At 39.5% G+C, this 24,258-nt stretch overlaps 1 protein-coding gene across 2 annotated transcripts in view; it reads right to left on the reverse strand.

The window, feature by feature from the left end:
- The window catches only part of LOC306858769 (exocyst complex component 4-like), a 130,085-nt gene extending 106,812 nt beyond the window's left edge, over window positions 1-23,273 (reverse strand). For both annotated transcript variants that reach the window (XM_079399483.1, XM_079399484.1), the window contains exons 1-6: window positions 23,157-23,273; window positions 21,020-21,209; window positions 18,942-19,136; window positions 13,000-13,184; window positions 11,456-11,553; window positions 7,873-8,110 (exon numbers count right to left, since the gene is read on the reverse strand). In XM_079399483.1, the coding sequence (XP_079255609.1) occupies window positions 7,873-8,110; window positions 11,456-11,553; window positions 13,000-13,184; window positions 18,942-19,136; window positions 21,020-21,209; window positions 23,157-23,236 (986 nt within the window). In that variant the 5' untranslated portion in view covers window positions 23,237-23,273. The remainder of the gene's footprint in view (window positions 1-7,872; window positions 8,111-11,455; window positions 11,554-12,999; window positions 13,185-18,941; window positions 19,137-21,019; window positions 21,210-23,156) is intronic.
- Between the last annotated feature and the right edge of the window lie 985 nt (window positions 23,274-24,258).

Below are 24,258 nucleotides of genomic sequence, written 5' to 3' on the forward strand. Positions count from 1 at the left end.
GAGAGAGCGCAATAAAGAAGGAAAACAATGGAAACCAATCACACTTCAGTACAAATGCCTTCCAAAGTGCTTTCCTTAAAAACAAAATCACTGCAAGAGGGAGAACTACATCTGAAGTGACTGTCATTGGCCGTTTTTATTTCCTACATCATTTAAAGGACAACTTGAAATCAAAACTGACCCCATTTACTTCTAAATGATTCTCTCCCTCTGCATGATTCGTTAGTGCATGTTAATGTAAATACATTTGTTTTAATAATCTTCAAGAGCCAACTGGTCATAATAATAATAATCAATAGCCAACTGATCAAATCCAGTCTCCCCTTACGTTATGTAGTTGCATTAGGAAATATATCATATTAAAAGAATTGCAAATGTCTTAAGTAAAAACTATGGATGCTTCAAGCAATCAGCCATCGAGCAACTATTGAGTATGGCTTTGCATATTTATGTGGTGGAATTTTTCATAAATACAGTGCCCTCCATAAGTATTGGAACAGTAAAGACAAAATTGCTCTGTTGGCTGTGGAGTCTAGACATTTGCAAATATGATTAAAAGATGAATATGAGACAAAACTACAGAATGTCACATTTTATTAATTGGGTGATTCAACACACGTTTTAGCAAATAAAAAGAACAGCACTTTTAAACTTCATCCCACTCATTGATGTGAGCATAAGCATTGGGACAGTTGAAGATAAGGCAGATATAAAAGATTAAAAGCTATTATTTAGTTGCAGATCCCTTGCACACAATCACAGCAGTGAGTCTGTGACCCATAGACATCACCAGACTCTTGGTCTCATCCTTTGAAATACTTTTCCCAGCCTTTAATGCAGCCAATCCCAATTGTTGCTTGTTTTGGGGAGTTTCTGCCTTTATTCTCCTCTTCAGCTGGTGAAATTCATGCTAAATCGGATTTAAATCTGGAGATTGACTTGGGCAATCTAAGACTTTCCATTTTTTTGCCCTTATAAATTCCTTGACTGGACTGGCAGGGTGTTTTGGGTCATTGTCCTGATGCAATATGAAGCACTTCCCAATGAATCTGGTGGCATTTTCTTGAATATTAGTAGGCAAGATGGTTTTGTACCCTTCCAAATTCATTCTGTTACTGTCATCATACATTAAGTCATCAGTAAAGTTGAGAGGGCCTGTTCCAGAGGCAGCCATACATACCCATGTACCGACACCACCTCCACCATGCTTTACAGATGAGGCTTTATGCTTGGGATCATTTGCAGTTCCCTTTTTTTCTCCACATTTTTGCTTTCCCATCACTTAGATAAAGGTTCATCTTTGTCTCATCGGTCCATAAACACAGTTCCAAAACTCTTCTGGCTCACCTTTGTGCTTTTTTGCAAACTCTAATCTTGTCTTTCTATTTTTGGTGCTGGTCAGAGGTTTGCATCTTGCTGTGTAGCATCTGTAATTCTGTGTCAAAGTCTCCTGAGGACAGTGGATTGTCAGAGCATCACCCCAGCTTTCTGGAAGTTGTTGGTGATTTTACAGACACGTCTTTTAGGGTTCATTTTCACAGCTTTTATGATTTGTTACTGTTGTTATCTCTACTGTTGTTTTCTCAGCCAATCAGGTAGTTGTTGGCTGCTGGTGTCGCTTGTGGTTTCCAAACTCTTGATTTCTCCATGCCCTTTATTTTTGCTAGAGCTCTAATTGACTTCCTCTTTTCTTTTAACATCCAAATTGCTTGCTTTTCTCTCAAAGTCAGCTCCCTCATCTTCATCCTGGTTTGTGTGTGTCATCATCGAATGCAAGATTCAGAATGCAGAAGTAATGGATATAACTGATACGACACATTCCCTGCTTTTAATATCTGAAGAATTAATGCAACAGGACACAGCTGATCACTTAGAAAGACCTGTGAGGCAACTGTTCCAATACATATGCTCACATCAGATCAGAAACTCTAAAAGTGCTGAACTTCTTAGCTGGTAAAACGTCTGTGTGTTGAATCACCCAATAATAAAATGTGACATTCTGTAGTTTTGTCTCATATTCATCTTTTCTTTATTTTCAAGAATCTGTCAGAATAATCACAATACATTGGAATTATTTACCTCACGATTGGGCCATATGCTGACAAGAGGAGGTAAATGCAGTAATATGCAATATCCAGCACTGTTTGCAAAGGAAGGGGGGCATGGGAGTTCCCCAGATGATTTGTCACCACACCGGGATCCTCCCTGTCAACCTACAGCAGTGGATCGCACACGCGCAATAACACTGTCGGTTCTTCGCACGATTCCAATGGGGCTGTGCTTTCTTTTGTGCGCCCTCGCAGGTTTCGGCAGAGTAATTGCAGGAAATCAGGGAGGAAATCCATATTTTCCTCAGCAAGGTGGCAATTCAGATGGTGCCACAGGGGAAGATGGAGGGATTTGCAGCCGTTATTTCCTCCTCCTAAAGAAGACGGGGGGGGGGTTCTTTTCCACCCTAGCTAGGATTCACGACTGTTGAACAAGCACTTAATGTATTATATGATCAAAATGCTTATGTCTCCTGTCATGCCCGCTGCAATGCATCCTCAGAATTGCCTATCAGTGGGTTTGCCCAATGCCCGAAGCCACGTCCGCTCTTCTTTTCGCTCTTCACATCTTGCATAGACTAGGGATGGGGGATATATCGCATCTGGTTGCATGCGTATCTCGTCAGTAAAGCCGGTTCCTTGATTAGCGCTAAATCTCCATCACCTGTTTTCAAATGGAGCGGCATTTAATACACGGAGCCGTAGTTCACTGACAAGCTACGCAATATCGCTTTCATTATTGCAGATATATCGCCTTCGACAATGAACGCAAATTGCGTAGCTTGTCAGTGAACTACGGCTCCGTGTATTAAATGCCGCTCCATTTGAAAACAGGTGATGGAGATTTAGCGCTAATCAAGGAACCGGCTTTACTGACGAGATGCGCATGCATATCGCATGCGATATATCGCCCATCTCTAGCATAGACCTTGTGAATTTCTTACTGATGCAGATATAGTCGATCTGGATCTTTGTTGTGTGGTCTGGAGAAACCCATGTGGCTTTGTGGATGTCCTTGCGGGGGAAAACGCTGCCACCGATAATCAAGTTGTTCAATGCGCACAGGCCTGCCAACCTCTCGAATTCTCATTCCTATCTCCTAGCCCATGGCGCCCCATGACGCCTTCGTACCCGCAGTTATGCATTCCAATTTTGGCATTTAGGTCCCCCATCAGGATGGTGAGGTCTTTCTCAGGATACTTCTCTACGATAGACTCTCTGTGCTTCTTTCGAGAGCATCAGTGCAACTCCTTGTGTGTGAGGGGCATTGTCCTCTTCATGTCCAGAGTACAGTAGCATCTCTCCTGAGGCTAGTCGCTTCTGTCCGTATTGCGTCCATCTAGTCTCACTATCTCCTAGCAGGGCAAGGTTGTACAACCTGAACATCTCATGCCTCATGTAATTGCTCAATCACTGTTTCAACTGCGGAAAGACATCAACAAAACAGCGTGGAAATAAAATTTCACGTAGCATTTCATTTACCTCAGCAAGTCATCAGTGTCCACAGCTCGTTAGTTCACTAGAGAAATTAAGTCTAGAGAGGAACATTTCGCGAAATACTACACCATATACTCATTATATTTGACTAAACCAGTTGGTCTTATTTAATGTATTTTTAAATGAATCTATTATGAAACATGCTATGACAGCCAGTGTGCAACTGAATATATTTTAACTAGGGCTGTCAAATCCAAATTCAAATTTTATTTGTCACATACATATATATACATAGTACGACATGTAGTGAAATGTATTGTACGACTGTCCAACAAATTGTCTAACAAAATTAAGAAAACCTCAAGTGTACAAAAATACAAATAGAAAAAAAGTACAGTAAACATATATACAGAAATAAACTAGCAATAAAATAAAATAGAATAAAATAAAAATAGATATGAGAATAAAAATAGAATATGAAGAATAAAAATAGAATATGATTCTATATAGATTCTATAAAAAAAGTAAAGTGTAAAAGTAAAAGATAAAGTGTCCGTGTGCTGTGCAGTGCAGTAAAGTGTATAAGTGAGTAAAAGGAATACTAAAGACAAATGGTATGTAAATCCCACTCATTTATCCTCTCGTAACCTTCTACAACTGAGACTGACATTAGTGCAGATTGTAGTTGAAATTGTGCAAAGTGAAAGTGTGGGGTGATGTGATTAGAGTGGAGAGTGGTTAAGACTCCGAATGGCCTGCCGGAAGAAGCTCCTCCTCATTCTCTCTGTGTTCGCCTTCATGGAGCGGAAGCGCCTCCCTGAACGCAGCAGAGAAAAGTGTCCATTGTTGGGATGGCTGAGGTCCTTCACTATCTTCCTGGCCCTGGTCAGGCACCGCTTGCTGTAGATCTCCTGCAGGTCAGGGAGCTCGGTGTGAATGGAACGTTCCGCTGAACGCACCACCCTCTGGAGGGCTCGTCTGTCCTGCATAGTGCAGTTCCCGAACCAGGAAGTGATGCTGCCCGTCAGGACGCTCTCGATGGTGCAGGTGTAAAAAGTCTTAAGCACCCGAGAGGGAAGTCTAAAGTCCCTTAAGCGTCTCAGATGGTACAGACGCTGCCTGGCCTTCTTCACCAGGGTGCTGGTATGACAGGACCAAGTCAAGTCCTGCGTGATGTGAACACCCAGGTATCTGAAGCTGTCCACTCTCTCCACTGGAGTCCCGCTGATCGTGGTCGGCTGGTATGACCGCTCCTGCTTCGTACTAAAGTCCACTATCAGCTCCTTAGTTTTGCTGATGTTCAAGTGTAGACTATTCACCTGGCACCAACTCTCCAGGTTCTTAATCTCCTGTATGTAGGCCGTCTCGTCGTTGTCTGAGATCAGGCCCAACACAACAGTGTCATCAACAAACTTAATGATGGTGGTGTAGTTGGAAATGGCCACACAGTCATAAGTGTACAGTGAGTACAGCAGGGGGCTCAGAACACAACCTTGAGGGGCTCCAGTACTTAGGGTGATGGAGGATGAGGTGTGTTTACCCATCCGTATGGCTTGCTGTCTGTCCTTCAGGAAGCTGGAGATCCATTGGCACAAGTATGTGCTGAGACCAAGGACCTCCAACTTGGAGGTGAGTGTGGAGGGAATTATGGTGTTAAACGCTGAACTGTAGTCCACAAACAGCATTTTTACATAATTCCCTTTTCTGCAGTCCAGGTGACTTGTTGTGGTGTGGAGGAGGTGTGAGATGGCGTCCTCCGTGGAGCGGTTATGTCTGTACGCAAACTGTAGTGGATCCAGTGTGTCTGGTAGTGATGCAATGATGAAGTCTCTGACCAGTCTCTCAAAGCACTTCATCACCACTGATGTGAGGGCTACAGGGCAATAGTCGTTGAGGCAGGTGTGCTGGGTTTTCTTGGGGACAGGAACAATGGTGGACTGCTTAAAGCATGAGGGGACTGTGGACTGTTCCAGGGAGAGGTTGAAGATCTCAGTGAACACCGGTGCTAGCTGGTCAGCGCAGGCCTTCAGAACCCGACCTGTGATGCCATCTGGTCCTGCTGCCTTCCTGATGTTCACTCTCCTGAATGCCCTCCTCACGTCATGCTCCGTGATGGTGAACACGTTGTCCTCACCGGCTTTCTCAGCATGCATGCAGTTAGCACTGCTAGCGCCGCTAGCGTGATTAGCTGCAGCCTCGAAGCGAGCATAAAAAGTGTTCAGCTCGTCAGCCAGAGAAGCGTCCGCATTCCCCGATCTGGAGGGTGGTGTTTTATAGTCCGTGATGGTTCTGAGTCCCTGCCACAGGCTCCTAGAGCCGCCATGTTGGAATTGCGACTCTAGTTTCCTCCCGTAGCGCTGCTTCGCCTCCTTCACTGCTCTGCGCACGCTGTAAGATGCAGCCTTGTAGTCATCCATATTCCCGGTGATGAGCCCTGTGTTGTAGGCAGCGGAGCGGGAACCCATGGCGTCGCAGATGGTTTTATCCACCCACGGCTTCTGGTTGGGAAACGTCCTGATGATGGTTTTCTGCACCGTATCATCCATTAGTTTCTCTATAAATCCCACAACCGCTTCCGTAAACAAGCTGACGTCATCGGAGCTGCGCCGGAACATGTCCCAGACTGCGTCATCTAGCGCGTCCTGCAGAGCGGCCACCGATTGGTCCGTCCAGCGTGAGACCTCCCTCTGCACCGGGGCTTCCTGTTTCAGCCTCTGTTTGTAAACAGGCATGACGAAGATGGAGGCATGGTCCGATTTCCCAAACGGTGGTTGTGACTGTGCCTTGTAGCTGTTCTTGTATGGGGTGTAACAGTGATCTAATGTCCTTTCGACCCTGGTGGGGCAGCCGATGTGCTGATGGAAGTTCGGCAGTGCACGCTTGAGGTTGGCACTGTTGAAATCTCCCAAAACAATGAATGCGGCATCCTGGTGCTGTGTCTGGTGAAGGTGTAGTGTCTCATGTAAATCCCATATCGCAGTGTCCGTGTCCGCTTGAGGTGGAATGTAAACGGCACTGACGATGACCGAGCTAAATTCCTGAGGGAGATAAAAAGGACGACATTTGATGGTCAGAAGTTCAAGATTCGGTGTGCAGGAGCGTGAGAGGGGAACAATGCTCGCGCTGTCGCACCAGTGTTTGTTCACCATCAGACATACTCCACCTCCCCTAGTCTTCCCCGAGTCCAGCGTTCTGTCCATGTGGTAAACCGAGAAGGACTCGGCTGGCTGGATGGCGTGGTCCGGTACCTCTGGGTTCAGCCATGTCTCGGTGAAGCAGAGAAGGTTGCAGTCCCGAATGTCCCTCTGGAACTTGACTCTTGCCCTGTGCGCATGCCCTCAGCCTGTTCCTGACGCCGGCTCGTTTCCCTCGAGGACGCCGGTACGGGTCGCGTCCTTTGTTCCTCCTCAGGATCTCGCTCGGCCAAGATGGGTCCGGGTTCAAAGACGGCGAAAGGTGAGTGCATTGTGCACCAACAGAAATAAGAGTGGCCCTGTCGTATGTAAGGATGGCCATCTTACAAAAAGAAACCGGTGTTTATAGCTTATAATACGAAAAAATAACAAAAGAAGACAAGTTTTGGTCGGAGCAGTCGTGACGGCAGCCGATCTCACCGGCGCCATCTGATAGTCGTTAATATAGCCATCTTCAACGTTAACGCATGTGATTAATCTAAAAATTAACGCGTTAATATTTTTTTTACGCAAATTAATCGTTTGATAAGGTTTGACCCCAACTTTTTGCCGTCATCGCAGCGGAAATCATTGAAGGAAATCATTTCCTGCGTCCCTATGTGCACGCTATCCATCCTAAATTATATGTGATACAGGACTGTGATTAACGCGATTAAATTTTTTAATCGATTGACAGCACTAATTTTATCAAATAGCCTAAAAAATGTATTATTTACAAGTTAATTTAAAAACTTTATGTGCAATTTACATGTTTGCAAAAAAAAAAGTTTTTCCCCCTGCTGTACCGAAATCATGCTGAATCATGACGTTAAAACCGAAGTACATACCGAACCGTCATATTTGTGTACAGTTACACCCTTACCCTCAAGCCATCCTAGGTGTATATGACTTTACTCTTTCAGACGAATACGAACAGTTATATTAAAACATGTCCTGGCTCTTCAAAACTTTATAAATGGCAGTGAATGGGGTTTTGAACCAAAATAAACTTTTTAATAATAAAAAAATAATAATAAAATAAAAAATGTGCTTTTTTGTGCTTGTCTACTTATCTTAATTATTATATAGTATTCTGTAAATCAATCAATAAACTAAGAAACAATAGTATGGCGTATGACTTTGATTATTAATATTCCCTGCAGACTGCACATTTTAATTGACGCTACTAGCTCCATCTTTCCATTTGCTTTTACCTGGGCTGGTTGTCCTGTGCCAGGTTCTCTCCTCTCTGGTAGGCGTGGTCAGCAATCTGAGTGGTGGATCTTTTGAGGATCTGCTTGAGCTCAGGCTCCAGTCGCTCCATGATGGCTTTAATGGTTTCCGGTATCTTCTTGAGTTTAGCCAGAGCTTTGATCAGGATCCCCATGAACTCTGAACTGTTCTCCTCTGGGTCTACATCCAAGTCCTCTTTCATCTCTTGCAGCTCACGAACTGCACAAACACACATACACTCCTTCAAAAACACTACAACAATATATAATTACAGCAGCATGAAAATACTGAACAGTTTATGGAACAGCTACTGTACATTAATATAGGTGCAACTTTGACAGCAAACAGATGGTAGTAAAACTGTATGATATGGTTTGCTAATTGTTAAATCATTAAATATTTCATAGCTATTAATCAGGTCACTAATGTACATTCCAATTTGAATATATGAATAAATATGAATATGTACTAACAACCTGCTAAGATTTATAATGTTAATGTTATTAATTTATAATGAATTTTCCTCAGAGAGCTTTTAGAGGTAAAAAGGTTAGTGATATTAATGTAAAGAAACAATAATATATTGATAATTAAATACAAATTGTAGAAAATCTACAATAGGTTCACTTGAACCTACAATGCCTGGAAATTAAATACATTTAAAGTTATTTTTCCCAGTGTTTCAGGGCCACATTTTCATAATTTCAAAATAATTTTCTCCCTTCTCATCATGACATCAGCACAAACCTTAAATAAATCTGCATAACACACCTCTCCATATTCACCGGCTCAATAGGGTGATTGTACAGTGAAGTGCTTATTTTTCTGTCTGCTAATACCTTCAAATCCAATGACTGTTTAAAATGGTCTTAATGTTTATGGCAAGTTAATGGGCTCAGGTTTTTCTTATTCCCCCCCCCAACTGTAGCTTGCTAAATAATTACTACAATTACCACTGACAAATGATGTGCAAAAGGCCATTAGACAAAATAGGCGACAAAAGGGAAGCGTCTTCCGCAGCAGGGGAAAGCACTGCGACAGCAATAATTGCGAGCATTTCATGTAATGTGAAGAAAACTGCAGCCAGCGCAAGAATTACTCTGTAGTCAGTGTGAATTAGAGACGGTTCTACCTGCTTTAGCAAAATCAGAACAAATAAAGGTTGATTAATCATCTAAAGTGACAGACAGACAGACAGACAGGCAGGCAGACAGACAGACAGACAGACCAGACAGACATATAGACAGATACTATCTATCCATGAATGGATGGATGGACAGACAGACAGATAGACAGATACTATCTATCCATGAATGGATGGATGGATGGATTGATGGATGGATGGATGGATGGATGGATGGATGGATGGACAGACAGACAGATAGACAGATACTATCTATCCATGAATGGATGAATGGACAAACACGCCGGATAGATAGCTGGATAGATGGACAGACAGACAAATATATCCGATGGATGGATGGATGTTGGATTGAAGGATGCACAGACAGATGAACAGATAGATAGGATAGCTGGATAAATAGACAGACAGACGGATGGATGGACAGACAGGCAAACAGAGAGACAGATAGATAGACAGACAGACAGGAGACGGATAGACACAGACAGACAGACAGACAGAGTTGTCTATAGTTGTAGTGACAACTGACAGCATGTCTCAGAGACAGTGTGGGAGAAACAGACAGCTGTGGGTGGGTTGGTAAGTCTGATAAGAGTCTCGGAGCGCAGTGGAGTCGGCCCCACACAGGAGAGCATGGATAACAAGGCCCGCACCCCCGCTGTGCTGACAGCGCTGCATGATTAATAACGTGAGAGAGTATCTCATCTGCATCGGTTAATATGCTTACTGAAACATGATGTACTGAGATCATGAAACCTGAGAGTGCGTGTTCTTGTGTGTGTGTGTGTGGACACACGTCTTTTTTAGAGATACGTGCAAGTGAAAATGCGAGTCACTGTATAATTGTAAAAGTGAAAATTGTTATGTCAGAGTGTTAGTGGGTATATTACAACAGTCTTAATGCACGTATAATAGGAGTGTGTGTTCATGCAAATGCTTTCAGTAACACAGAAAGCAACAGTTGCAAGTCTTTTCTTGTCTGTGGCAGCCCCAAGTGCTATATTAATAAACACAGTGACACTGGTCAGATGTGTCCTAATGATTTAATTAGCACTTTGAACACTGGCAGGCAATATGGAGCACCATGAACTACAAAATCACCCCTCGCTTTATAACAGCCTGGACACCCGCTGTTCGCTTCAGTACAGCAGAGAGAAATCTATCATTCAAATTGTGAGCCACTAAATCAAGCTCTAATTCACTCGCTCTCTTTCTCTCTCTGCAATAAAGTAGCACTCTATTTCTCTCTTTCGCTGGCTAATACTCATGTCATCTTCCCTTTGGTTTTTATTTTGTCTTTATGTTTTGAATACATCAAAAATTCAACCAATGAAATTTTTTTAATGGCAAATAAAGTTGTTTAAAAAAAATAGGCAGAAAATAGGCAGTTGCATAAGCTGCAACTGTGTACATTAAATCTATTGGTCATGCTTTATTTTAAAGGGATAGTTCACCCAAAAAGGAAAATTCTGTCATTAATTACTCACCCTCATGTCATTCTAAAGTCATAAGACCTTCGTTCAGCATGCGTGTGCTTTCGCTGAACGTAATCAGCATTGTTTACGTTCAGTAGACAGCGCGCATGCTGAACGTAAACAACGCTTATTATGTTGATTACAGTCTGGGGTACTCTCCAAAATAATTGAAGACGGTAACTCAGGGAGAAGAATTGCTGAATAAATTGTGTTATTACTGTTTTCTTTGCATACAAAAAGTATTCTCATAGCTTCGTAAAATTTCGGTTGAACCCCTGATGTCACATGGACTATTTTCCCAATGTCGTTGCTATGTTTCTGTGCGTAGAGCGTGGTAATATTCTTGCTGTCTGTGGAGGGTCAGAGAGCTCTCAGATCCCATCAAAAATATCTTAATTTGTGTTCCGAAGATGAACAAAGGTCTTACGGGTTTAGAACAACATGAGGGTGAGTAATTAATGACAGAATTTTTATTTTTGGGTGAACTAACCCTTTAAGGTCCAATACTCACTATTAACAATTCATTAACTACGACTTTTGCCTCAATAAACTCCTAATTTGCTGCTTATTAATAGTTAGTAAGGTAGTTGTTAAGTTTAGGTATTGGGTAGGATTAGGGATGTAGAATATATTCATGCAAAATATTCAATTTTATTAATATAATTATATAGCATTGTGCATTTAATGTATTTGCAAATGTCTGTTTATACTATATTTACACAAAATAAATTTAGATAGATCAGTAATATCTAATAATATCTAATTAATATCTCGACAGTAAATAAATTCTTTTTTTTAACATATATTTTTAGTTTTGATTTTCGTTCCAGTGCTTCCAGAATTTTGGTGTTCTTTTTGGTGCAGCACTATGTTATCCATCCTTTTTCACACATAAGGGTTGTTTTAGTGTCTAGTCATTTCTATTGTTTTATTAGTAATGATTCTTACTGCTGGATGTTCCAGGAGTGCTGAACTGTGTAGGTTCTGTGAGCTTGCGTGGAGTGGACAAACCGACATCCAAAACAGATGCATCCTTTGAACCAGACCTGAAAAAAAAAAACAGAGTTACTGTTACTACCTTCTTCACAATAGCAACCATTATTATAGTGACAGCAGCTATTGATTAAACATTCATAAAAAGAGTAACCATGACAGTTTAATGAAAATAACAGAGAACGTTCCGCAAAACCATTGCCATTAAAGCGGCCAGAACATGTAGAATCAAACAAGGAGGATTGCGAAATACAAGAGAGAGAGGAAATGAATAAAAATCCTGCCAGAAAATTGCAGTCGCATCATGACCCTGACTAATAAATCACTTCTCCTCATGAAAGCATCGTGCTATAATTACATAGCTGTAAACAGAGCAGCGGAAGAGCGACAAATACGCACGCACAATTCCGAGATCAAAAACACTATTACAAACAACTCCACACTTCAGCCCTATGGGGTCACCAACCTGCATTAGCTTAATGCGCTACACCGCTGCGCCTTGTCTAATCTACGAGAATTAGCATTGCAGAGGCAGCGGCGGTGGTTCACGTGCCACGCTGACGGAGGGGGTCAGCAATCCCCCAGCGATAGTGCGCGCGTGGGTGGCCATGTCGCCATCGAGAAAAGCAAAAACCTATTATCATTCCTCTCGTGCTCATCTGCGAGGGTGCGAATGACTTATCTCTGTTTGCGTTGAACGCTGGCATCAGAGGCACGGCGGCCAGGCCCTGTATGCAGGGACAGGAAGAGAACAGTCGCAAATCAGCTAATTACACAACTCTGGTGAGGAGGAGGCAACAGGGCCAGAGAGGCTTTGTTTACCAACAAGCTAATGATTTAAGACCCTGGTGAACAAAGCCTTCAATAAAGAAATAATATTGTGATTTCCCTTCCAGATAGCATAATCACCCCGTTATTAATTATGGGAAGCAGAACTATGCTGAGATCCAAAAAGAGACAAACATGCGTAACACATTTTCTACATGTCGCTCCTTTGACTAATTAAAGTTTATTCAGAATGTCAAACTAGCTAGGGTTTACAGCAGCTCTGGCCCATATTCAGGCCTGCATTCTTAATTAGTCTGATCATTTATTCTGTCTGGCATATTCCACACCCTTATTAATGATCAGACAGCAATGACTCATGGGATGTTTGGTTTAAGAAAGCACGTCTCTTTTTAAAAAGTACACACACAGTAATTAGATGAGCTGTGTGCCCTGCCACCAGCAACCTGCGAAGGTAAATTAATCCAAAGCTGAGAAATGACTTTGCCGCTCTGAAGGTAATTGCTTTCAGTTTGCTGCCATAACCCGAATAAAATGTTTTGAGATAGATTTTTTATACTATTCACCAATTTTTGTAATAATGCTGGCCTACTTTGGGTTCAAATACTAAGCCCACATATCTTTGATCTGAACTGACGCTAGATTTGAATCAAGCAATAAGGATCAAATGAACACACTTCTCATTTTATCTAAAGGATGTTATAGTAACTCACCGGCCCTTGTCCTTGTCTTTTCCTCGGTGACCCACACGGCTGGTGGACTTGATGTAGAGATGTCGATGGAGCTCGTCAATTAGCACCAGGTGGATGTTGAGCTTCTTGCTGTGGAGCTCCAGACGCAAGTCACCGAGACCCTCCACCTGTAGCAGGGGTCCTTCAAGAGAATCCACCGCTGAGACCTGCCAACACAACAGCACACTTGAAGTTTCCATCTGCCTTCATGTCTACGTGCAAAAATTTTAAATAATGGGATAGAATTGAATGTCAAATTTAGTGACCCCAAACATATTTGGAGAGTTGAGCCATATTTAAAAGTGCATTGCATTGCGTTGCATTGAATACAATACAATACATTTTATTAGCCATTTTTGCTTTTTTTGCCCCAATGTCTCATTGTAATTGTAGTACAAGTTTGAGGTCAGCTGCCTTCAAAAGTTCATAATAAAGTTAATTTACAACCATAAAGAGTCTAAATATATTTAATTTTAATTTTACATTTACATTTAATCATTTAGCAAACAGTGACCATTTATCCAAAGCGACTTACAAAACGAGCGACTAACAAATTGAGCAGAATAATTTATTGTTTTAATTTAGAACATTACCAACTCCTTTTTGTTATTTTTCCTTGAAAAGCATGCTTTTTATTAACTTTATCTAAAATCAGTAGAACTTGGTTTGATATTTTGTTATCTTATGCTGTGACTACATTTATAAATGTGGTGGTGAAGTATCTGAATATTTATTAAGGCCACAGTATACTAGTTCGAAACTCAAATTCAAATGTAGCTTGTTCATTACTAGTAGCTGAATAAGTGAAGTGTTCCAGGTATATCCGTTGTTGTTAAACCTCCTAGATTAGCTGCGCTCCAGGATCACATAAAAGCACATATCCCACCCGCCCATCAAAAACCACAGCACAATAACAACTCTCGTCCAATCAAGGTATTAAAAGAAGGAGAATGCAGCGTGGTGGACCGCAGTGGCGCTGAATATTCACTCTGCTGAGTGTGTGTGGCTCTCCTGCAGAGAGCATAATGAAGTATGCGGCTGCTGGTTGAATGAGGCGTGAGACGGAGCTTATCAGTGAACACAAAGTGAGAAAATTATGCAAAAAACCAGAGAACCAAATGAATATATAAGCTTGCTCTTTCTTTTGCACACAAAGATTTACAACTTTTTGTAAAGAATTCAGATTTGTTGTTCAAAAATCTCTAAATAATATGAAATGAATAAATTCATAATAATGAATAAAATTCCTAAGAATTAATGAATAAATCTTTCAAAAATTAAATCCCTAATAAATAAAACCCCTAATAAAAATCAATCAATAAAAATAAATCTGTAATAAGTCATATAAAATAAATCCCTAATAAAAAAAAATACTCATAAATATATACGTTATTTATTTCACAAAAAGAAAAAGTTATGGAGACAGAATGTAATTTTAAAAACCATCTGGCTTTTTTGCTCTGTTTTGTGTATCTGTTTTTCATCTCCTCCTCATAGACACGTGCAAGGAAATTGTAAAGCAGTAAAATGAAGAACAAATGCAACTTAACATGGAAAACGAGTCCAGGTAGTCCCCTCAGGCTTAGCTTTAATGCTGTTCTGGATCTGCACCATATCAGCAGCTACTTGCCATGCTGCCGCAAATTTGCAAACTGAATCTGAAGCAGTCGTGTGGTTGATAAGTTCAATTTCCTCATTTCATTCACCTGACCTGGCTCACATGTCCCAGAGCCTTGATCTTCTATGCAACCTTTCCTGTCTTCCTTCCATCCTTCTTTTAATCTCTCTCTCTTGCTCTTTTTTATTGCATTAACTTGTATTTCGAGTCTATACTTCTCTTTGCCTGTACCTCTTCTCTCCCTCAGCACTGAACTACCCTGCAGTGGCTACTGCTTGTTTATATTTTGTGAATAAATCAAAATGGCTCTGAATGAATGTGCTTTATTAGAGAGAAGCTAATGGCCTGTTGATAGTGCTCTGGAGGACCATCACTGTGCATCGCTTTTGACAGACAGAGGAGGGGTCACACAAGTCAAGGAGTTGTTCATGCAAATGAGGGTTGCATGAGCCACAGTGTATACCAGCAGGATCAGCTGAGCGTGTGTAAGTGTGCCTGTTTACAGGTCTTACTGCCAAACCTGGTTTAGTTGAGAAGACACTTCAATTTGCAACTGAGACAACAGAAAAGAACAGCAATAGAGAATGAGAGAAAGAGGAATTGTTAAAGACAAGAGGACAAGGAAATGAAAAGGAAGAAGGAGAGAAAGAAGAACAGATAAAGACATGAGAGGAAGAGGAAAGGAGCAAGGATGAGAGAAAGGAAAAGAACAGTAAGAGGAACAGTTAAGGACATGAAAGGAATAGAAAGAGGAAAGGAGATGAAAGAAATATGGAGATGGAGTGGAATGGTTAAGTGAAGGAAAGAAGAAGAGGATGATAGAAAAAAAGAAAATTGAGAGGAAGAGTAAAAGAAAGACAAAAAGAGACGAAAAGAAAACTTCAGAGGAAAAAAGAAGTGAAAGAAAAAGGAGGAAGAAGAAAAGGAGGAAAGAAAAGAAAAATAAATGCGAGGGTTATGGAAAGGAAAGGAAAGGAGAAGCAAGAGCAAGAAAACAGTAAATGAAAGAAAAATTGAGAGTAAACTGAAAGGGTAGGAAGGGACAGAAAATAACAGGAAAGGAAGAAAGGAAGAGAAAGAGAAAGAAAAGCAAAAATAAACAATAGAAGATAAGAAAATAAATAGGAAGAAGAAGAAAATTAAAATGAAGAGTAGGAGAGTAAGAAAGAGGAAGAGGGAAAGTAAAGGAACGGAAAGTAAAAAGTAAAGGAAAGGAAAGGAAAGGAAAGGAAAGGAAAGGAAAGGAAAGGAAAGGAAAGGAAAGGAAAGGAAAGTGCCAATTCAACAGATGTGAGGTAATGAATGACAGCTCATGTGAAAAGCAGACACTAGGGAGGTTAACCAGACTGACAGGTACGAGAGTTACAAATGTGTATGTGTGCATGTGTGTTCATATAACTAGCAGACAAAAGTGAGGGAGAGTGTTTTCAGACGAGAGTTGCAAATTGAAACACCGTGTACAGCGTAATCTCTGTTGGCAGTCCCAATACTCCTCGTCAGATTTAACACAGTCACACACACAGGAGGAGAAGAACCTCTCTGAGGAAGAGAAGAACACCTGAGGGACCTGAGAAAGCGGGAGGAAGGAAGCTAGTCATCTCTGACCATAGCTGATTTCCCCTGTTGAGAGGGAGATGTGGGTGTACCCAAAGGAACAGTGTGATCAAATACCTAATAAAAAGATCTTTAAAAAACCTGGAGATTCAGATTCTTATTTTTGATGATGTTTTTATGTCCAAGAGCTTTGGTTAATGCAGTGGGAAAAAAATCACCTGACCAGAGTTGCATAACTAATAAGTCACTTTTTATGTTATGCTCCTGACACACCATGCAGGTGACACTCTATATACAATATATAAATAATATACTATATACACACACATGTGTATATTATATATTATATATATATATATAAATAACTGGTCTCTATACTACTGTTCAATAGTTTTGGGTCAGTATGGTTTTTTACTTTTTTTTACAATTATAACTATAACCAATGTTGAAAACAGTTGTGCTGCTTAATATTTTAACTGAAAAAAAATTCATATTACACATACATATATACACACACACCATTGGTGTTTGGTGATGAGTGTTTGGCTCAAGGTCTGCATATAAAGTCACACCAGAGGAGTTCAGCTGGGATCAGGACTTGGCTTTCTGCAGACCAGTCAGATTCTTCCACACTGACTGAATCAATCATGTCTTTTTGAACCGTGTTTTATACACAGAGGCACTGTCATGTTAGAATAGAAAAGGGTCCTGTCCAAACTGCTGCTATAAAATTAGAAGCACACAATTCCCTAGAATATCATTATATGCTTAAACATCATACTCGTGGAAATGACTAAAGTAGTCAAACCTGTTCATTAGAAGGGGGTGACCCGATACTTTTGGCAATATAGTATATATATATATATATATATATATATATATATATATATATATATATATTGTGACGAGTCGGCTGCCTCCCCCCTGTCCATCATCACCACACCGTCCCGTATTCGCCGCCCTTCACCAGGCTCCCGACGGGAGTGGGTGTGTGAGAGAGGAGGGGCGCTGAACACCTAGGGCTGGCGGCGTGTGATGAGTCGCACCTGATGTGAATAGAGCCTCATCACCGCCGCTGTTTAAACGCCGAGCGCGCCTCTCCTCGGGAGACCGGTCTCTTCCCCGTGCATGCACGCTGGTGTCCTCGTGGGTCCAGGAAGGGTGCGTCGAGGAGGACTGCCGCACCCGTTAGGCGGCTGACGGGCTAGGATGCCGGGCCGTCGAGTCCCCCAGAAGCGCCGGGGGCCCAGGAGATGGAAGGAGCCGCGCAAGAGACGCCGCCGCCACTCGCTCCCGGCCCCGAGAGGGGAGCACGTGCGGCCACCGGACTCCGCCCCTTCCCTGGACCCTTCCCTTCTGAACACTACCTTCCTGCACAAGCCCCGCAGCACAACGAGGACACCAGATTCCCCGTTTATTTGGACACTTTTCCCCTTGGACACTTTATTTTACCTTTTTATTGTTTAATAAAAACCTCTCCGAGGCTTGACGCCACACCCACTGTGTCGTTTGCTCCTCCCGCCACAATATATATGTGTGTGTGTGTGTGTGTGTGTGTGTGTCCACATCAAAAAATGTTGTTTACATAATGTGTGTGTACTGTGTATATTTATTTATATATAAATACACACATACAGTATATATTTTAAAAATATTTACATGTATCTACATGTATATTATTTATATTACAGATAAATATATTTAATATATACACAACATATTTTTCTTAAATATTAACATGTACGTGTGTATTTATATAGACATAATAAATATACACAGTACACACACACACACATTATGTGAACAAAAACTTTTATTTTTGATGCGATTAATCACAATCAATCGTTTGACAGCACTAATATATATGTATATGTATATGTAAATGTATTTATATATATTATAAATCAGCATATTAGAATGATGGAGGATCATGTGACACTGAAGTAATGATGCTGAAAATTCAGCTTTGATCACGGAAATAAATTGTATTTTAAAGTATATTAAACTAGAAAACTTATTTTAAATTGCAATATTTATATTTCACAAAATAACAGGTTTTTTCAGCATTTCTGATCAAATAGATACAGCCTTGATGAGCAGAAGAAACTTATTTAAAAAACATTAAAAATGTTAGTGATCCCAAACGTTTGAGTGGCAGTATGTGTATATATGTATATATCATTATATCATTATTAAATTTTTTTTAAAGCAAAGCATCCTAAGAAGCATGCAATGAAATTGGTTAAAATAATACAGCTCAATATATAGCTCAAATTAAAAAGCTATATTTATTTTAATATTTGTATGTATAAGAGGACAAGCTGAAACAAAAACAGGTAGCATGTACTTGCCATGGAATTAATAAGATTTCTGGTTACACTTTATTTTGATAGTCCACTTTAGACATTCTACTAACTATAAGTAACTTTGTAACTAACTACGTCAACTAATTCTCATTAATTTGCAACTACATGTCTACTAACTCTCAGAGTAGACTGTTAGGGTAGGTTTAGGGTTAGTAGAATAAGTTGACAAATACTTGCAAAGTTTCTGATAGTCACTATGTTTTATGTTGTGAACCCATCAAAATAAAACGTTAGAAGATATAAAGCAGAGAATCTACTAATACTCTAATGACTGCTAGTTGACATGTAGTTGTAAAGTTACTTACTGTTAGTAGAATGTCTAAAGTGGACATTGAAATAAAGTGTTGCCAAATTTCCCCTACCAACACATTGAAACACACACTCACCAGCATATCTGTGGCATGCAGGTAGTGCTTGCTGGCCATGGATGCCTCCAACTTCTGAGGAACCTGTTTGATGTTCTCAATCTCATCCAGCAAGCTGAGGACATGCTTGTGCTCGACACCTTCGATCCACAGCTTCCTCAGTTCATCTCGCTTACAGTGGAGAAGCATCTTACAAGATAACAGGTTCTCCTTGACCTGAGCAGAGAGCAGCCCACACACACATGTCAGGAAAAGGTGAAAGTTCACACTTGATAACACAAGCATCAGCTTTGCAGTTTTCACAGCTTCACATGTCTGCTTTCTTCTTTGCATAATTATTTTCTAGTGTGTCAGCAGCAGGGGAGAAGATGATAAACAAACATTTTGCCGTAGATTAAAACCTGAGCTTAGTGGCTAATTTACAAGGATATTATTTCAGACATCGGAGACAATTACTAGTGATTCCTAATGATTCTTTTATGATGTCTCACCATGTTTTGAGTGGGGAGGGAAGTAGTAATTAGTTCATTTTTAATGTTCTTAAAAGAGCTTACAAAACACGCACAAACGTGAACAAATCCCAAAGCTGGATAAACAAACAGCAAAATTAATGAACACTGTCGTGTTTCATTGGCTGCGTTGGGTTTATGTCTTCCATTTTTCCACTTACACACAAATTGAGACACGCAGGGAAAGTTTTTTTTTAGTCCTTGACTCAAACACATCTTTCAAGAGTGCAATAAACAAACTCGGTCACCTGTGTCTTTAAATAATAATGAGTAAAGGTGATTGGGGGTCCCTGGGCACTTCTCATCAAATACTTCAGCAGCATGAAGACAAAAATGCTATTCTCTATGTTCTCTGAGGCAAGTTCGAGTGTGTGTGTGCCTGACACCTCCATCATTACAGAAGCCTGAGGGACGACCCATCAGACCACATGGCTGAGAGTGACGTTTATACACAAAAATGCAAAAAAATAACTGTTGATTTGTTTTTAATTTCCCTTTTTGCGTCAAACTGCTACCGCATGTTGTTTTCCCTCTAATTATCCCTCATAAATCATTCCCTGGGTATTACAGCCACTATTATATCAGGCTGCATGCAGCTTGTGTGTGTTTACCTATTGGTAGGTTATCACAGAACTATATGGGCTACAAAGAAAAGCAGCAGTTGCATTTCATCTCCGCCAGCTGCTGACCAGAAAAAAAAAACTGTGCAGTGAAGAAGTTATTTCAATGAGCCATAAACAAACAGACTGACAGCTTGAAGATGTGTTGTTGTGCGACTGGCAGCTACGTGACTATGTTATTAAAATACACAACTAAGTTATTGTGCACCTGCCTTAAATCAGGGTTTTTAACAATGTAACCTGAAGTTTCTCTGCGGGTCAGTGAAGAAGAAACAGATACTTGTAAAAGAAATCAATACTTTTCTTCAGCAAGGATGCATTAAATTAAAAAGTGACAATAAAGACATTTATAATGTTACCAAGAATTTCTAGTTCAATTAAATTGTCTTTTGAACTCTTCATTAATGTAAAAAATATATCACAGTATAAAAACTGTCTTCGAAATTCATAACAAAAAGAAAATTTAGCCTATATAATGTTATTATTGTAATATATTATAAAATGTTATAGTGTTATTATACAGGGGGACCTGATATACCTGTCATGATCATAATTGATTTGGGAATAAAGATTTAATTGTCTGCTTTGGACATGTATGCCTACAACTTTTTAAGCTTTCCATTGCAGTATGGTTTGTTAAGATAATAACAATATTTGGCCGAGATACAACTATTTGAAAATGTGGAATCTGAGGGTTCATATTACTAATCAAATATTAAGTTTTGATATATTTACGGTAGAAAATTAGCAAAATATCTTCATGGAACATGATCTTTACTTAATATCCTAATGATTTTTTACATAAAAGAAAAATCTATAATTTTGACCCATACAATGTATTTTTGGCTATTGCTACAAATATACCCCAGCGACTTAAGACTGGTTTTGTGCTCCAGGGTCACAAATTAGAAACCTGGTCATATTTACACTTGTTTGGGAGTTGTTGAATGCAGACGAATGTGGTGCACACCTGTTTGATCTTGTTGCGAGAGCTGGTGATTCTCTCTGTGATGCTCTGGTAGGTTCGGATGGCTGTGGTGAGCTCTGTGTAGTGCTGAACTATCAACTCATCCAGATCATGATCACACTTCTCATAGGCCTCCTCCAGACGGCCCTTCTCCGTCTCTCGGTCCTGCACATCTTCACTGCTGGACAATGTCCTGACCAAAAGATAGTAAACATATGCTACATCAAACTGTACGTTTTTACAAAAACATACTACTCCGGCTAATAATAATAATCATTTTATAAACAGAATAATATTATATTATCACATTTTTGCCTGGTTCATCGGGTTAAATAAATAATGTGATGAATGAATAAATTAATGAAAATTTTATTCATTTATTTATTTAGTTAATTAGTTATTTTTAAATTATATATATATATATATATATATATATATATATATATATATATATATATATTTATTTATTTTAATTTTTTTTTTTCATTTTGGGAATGAATGAATTAATGTCTAAATAAAAAATAATAATAATAATAATTTTAAAATTATATTAATATTTTATTTACCCCAATTGAGTAAGGACAATATTTTTTCATTTTATATAAAAATTATTTAACCAAGAACACATGCAATTCAATACTCAAGGATACAACTTTTTCTTTTCTTTTTTTTTTTTTGGAATGAAAGAACATGATTGAATGCCCATGACATTTCTCTAGCATCTAGGCTTTGGCTTTCTTGCTATTTCTGACACTGGAAAATCGTGATTGACTGCAGTACACTTAAATCTTCCAGAGCCAAGGCTGCACTCAATCTAAACTCATCCTGTCATCATTATGTAGCAAACTTTCAGACAGAAGTAGTTGGATTTTTGGCCATCACAACACAATTTCACAACAATCCATCATCAGACACCCAGTCGCCCACCCACTCGAGGAGACCCACTGGGGCCGGTGCCAATCCAACAATGTCCCAGACCGCAGACTGCCAGACATCACATCTCAGCTCTCAAAGTCTGTCCTGACTCATTTCCACAGCGGTGTGGCTTTAAATCAGCGTAAAGGAAGGCAGCACAATCTCCCAAAAGAGCTCATTACATTCATTCCAGTCTCTGGAGCTAAGAAAGACATAGAAAGAACGTCTGAGAGCCAGTATTCAGTAGGGAAAATTCCCTTCAAGCTCACAGTGAAGCACAGATCATGTAGATATAGCTTCGCCCCAAAGACTCGCTCTTTTTTGACCTCACTCGATTGCCCGTAGGAAATCATAATGGAAACGGCTGATGGGTAAAAAGGAGATAAAAGTGCCGTGAAGTAGAATGATGGATTTCTGACAGCTTCAATGGAAGAAAATATGTTTAATCTATATAGTCAAGGTTTGATGCTGTGAATGTAATATTTGGGCAAAAAGTTCATTACAACTCACCCATGCATTACCAAAAGACATGAATATGTGCTGTAACTATAACCCTCAAATAGGCAGTAATTTTATCACACTATACTGGGGTTCTGGCTGCCATCTACCATCACCAAATTAGCCTCCTCAAAACAGTCACATCTTCCACAAGATCACAAAAGCCTATATGTACAAGAACTTCATGTCATCATGCCAGGTTCCCTGCCTTCTCAATAGAATAAAAAAAATAATTTAAAATAAAATAAAAATAATTGTGAAAATATATTATTATTCAATATTACTTTTCATACAATTGACATCACATACTAATATATATTTATATATATATATATATATATATACACACATTATTATGTTCAAACAGTCTTGTATAAGTAGACAGTTCCCTGTGTTTTGAAACTCGGTCCTATCAAAACATAATCACTGTCAATTTAAACACGTTTTGAAGTAAGTTATGCCTCTCTCTGGCAAACTCTGTCATTCAGAAGAGACCTCACATAAAACTAAAAACTTCAGCTGATGTAACGTAAAGGTTCTTACGATGTAGTTGTTACACAACCCATAAGTGTAACAAAATATGAAAAAATAACAGGATGTATCGTTAGCAAACATGCTAAGCGGTTAAACTTCTGGCCCTTCTCCTTAGAAAATCCGGGTGCAAAGATTTGACGCAGCCAAAGTCAAGCTGGCCGACACAGATATTGTAAAAAAATATTGTGCTCACCTTATTACAGATATAAGTAAACCGGAGGGGTCTTTGCTTTTGGAGACAGCGCTCCTGTATCTTCCTGTGTCAGTTGCCATCTTTCCGATACAACACCCAAACACCTCGTGACAAACTTCAGCCAATGGGTAGCAGTCTTCAGCAAAATCAGCTGATAGTACAAGGATCGTAGGGAAATGTAGGACACGTAGTCTTTGTAGTTTTGTAATTTTGTAAAATGTAGTTTTTTTTTTTTTTTTTGCTGAAAGCGCCTACAAATCGTTTGTACGTCCATAAATGTTTTAATTTTTTTAAATATATACTTTCATTTACCTAAATTTTTATCTTCAAGAAAGAAAGTTGGTATATATTTGCATTCTTTAAATAACTTTGGATACTCAATTTTTCTATTGTTTAATACTTATAAGATAATATAATGTGCTTTATCTCATTCTTTTGTTAAATTAAATGTAATCCTCTAAGAATATTCTGTTAACTGTCATTTTGCTTGTAGATGTTTTGTTCTTGCAATAAAATACAAAAACACTGTTATTTATTTTATTTAGCTGTTTATTATGACTTTTTTAACAACAAACAGTCCCATATCTCCCATTTCATTTTACGCAGCCATAATTTAGCTCATTAATTTTTTGGTTTATTCGTTTTATTCATTTTTGTAATTCAATTTTATATATTGGATGATACTAAAATTATTTTACATCTTTTAACTGAAAATGTTTCTTTTTTAACTGAAATACAGCATGTACTAAAAGTAACTTAATGTACATTTAATCTTGAACAAATCAGTTTTGTGAATTGGTTCAATCAAAAGTTCCGACTCAAAAGAATATAAAAGATTCTTTCACGGACCAGACATAAAGGGAGGGAGCAAGACAGACCGAAAGGTGTAGGTTGTTAATTGCTTTCTGTTTCTAGGATATATTGCTCTGGACCTGCTCCCCTCTATCTCCTGATGATCTCTGCTGTAACAAACCACAGAGGAAAGGGCATTGATTGTGTGGGAAAGGGTCTATCTGGCAGTCTCCTCCTTGACTGATGTGTCCGTGGACAGCAGAGATAACATAGTGGCCAATTTTGTGCCACTTCAAAAAAGGAAACAATC

Source organism: Barbus barbus, assembly GCF_936440315.1.
Source record: "Barbus barbus genome assembly, chromosome: 39".
NCBI classification, from domain to species: Eukaryota; Metazoa; Chordata; class Actinopteri; order Cypriniformes; family Cyprinidae; genus Barbus; species Barbus barbus.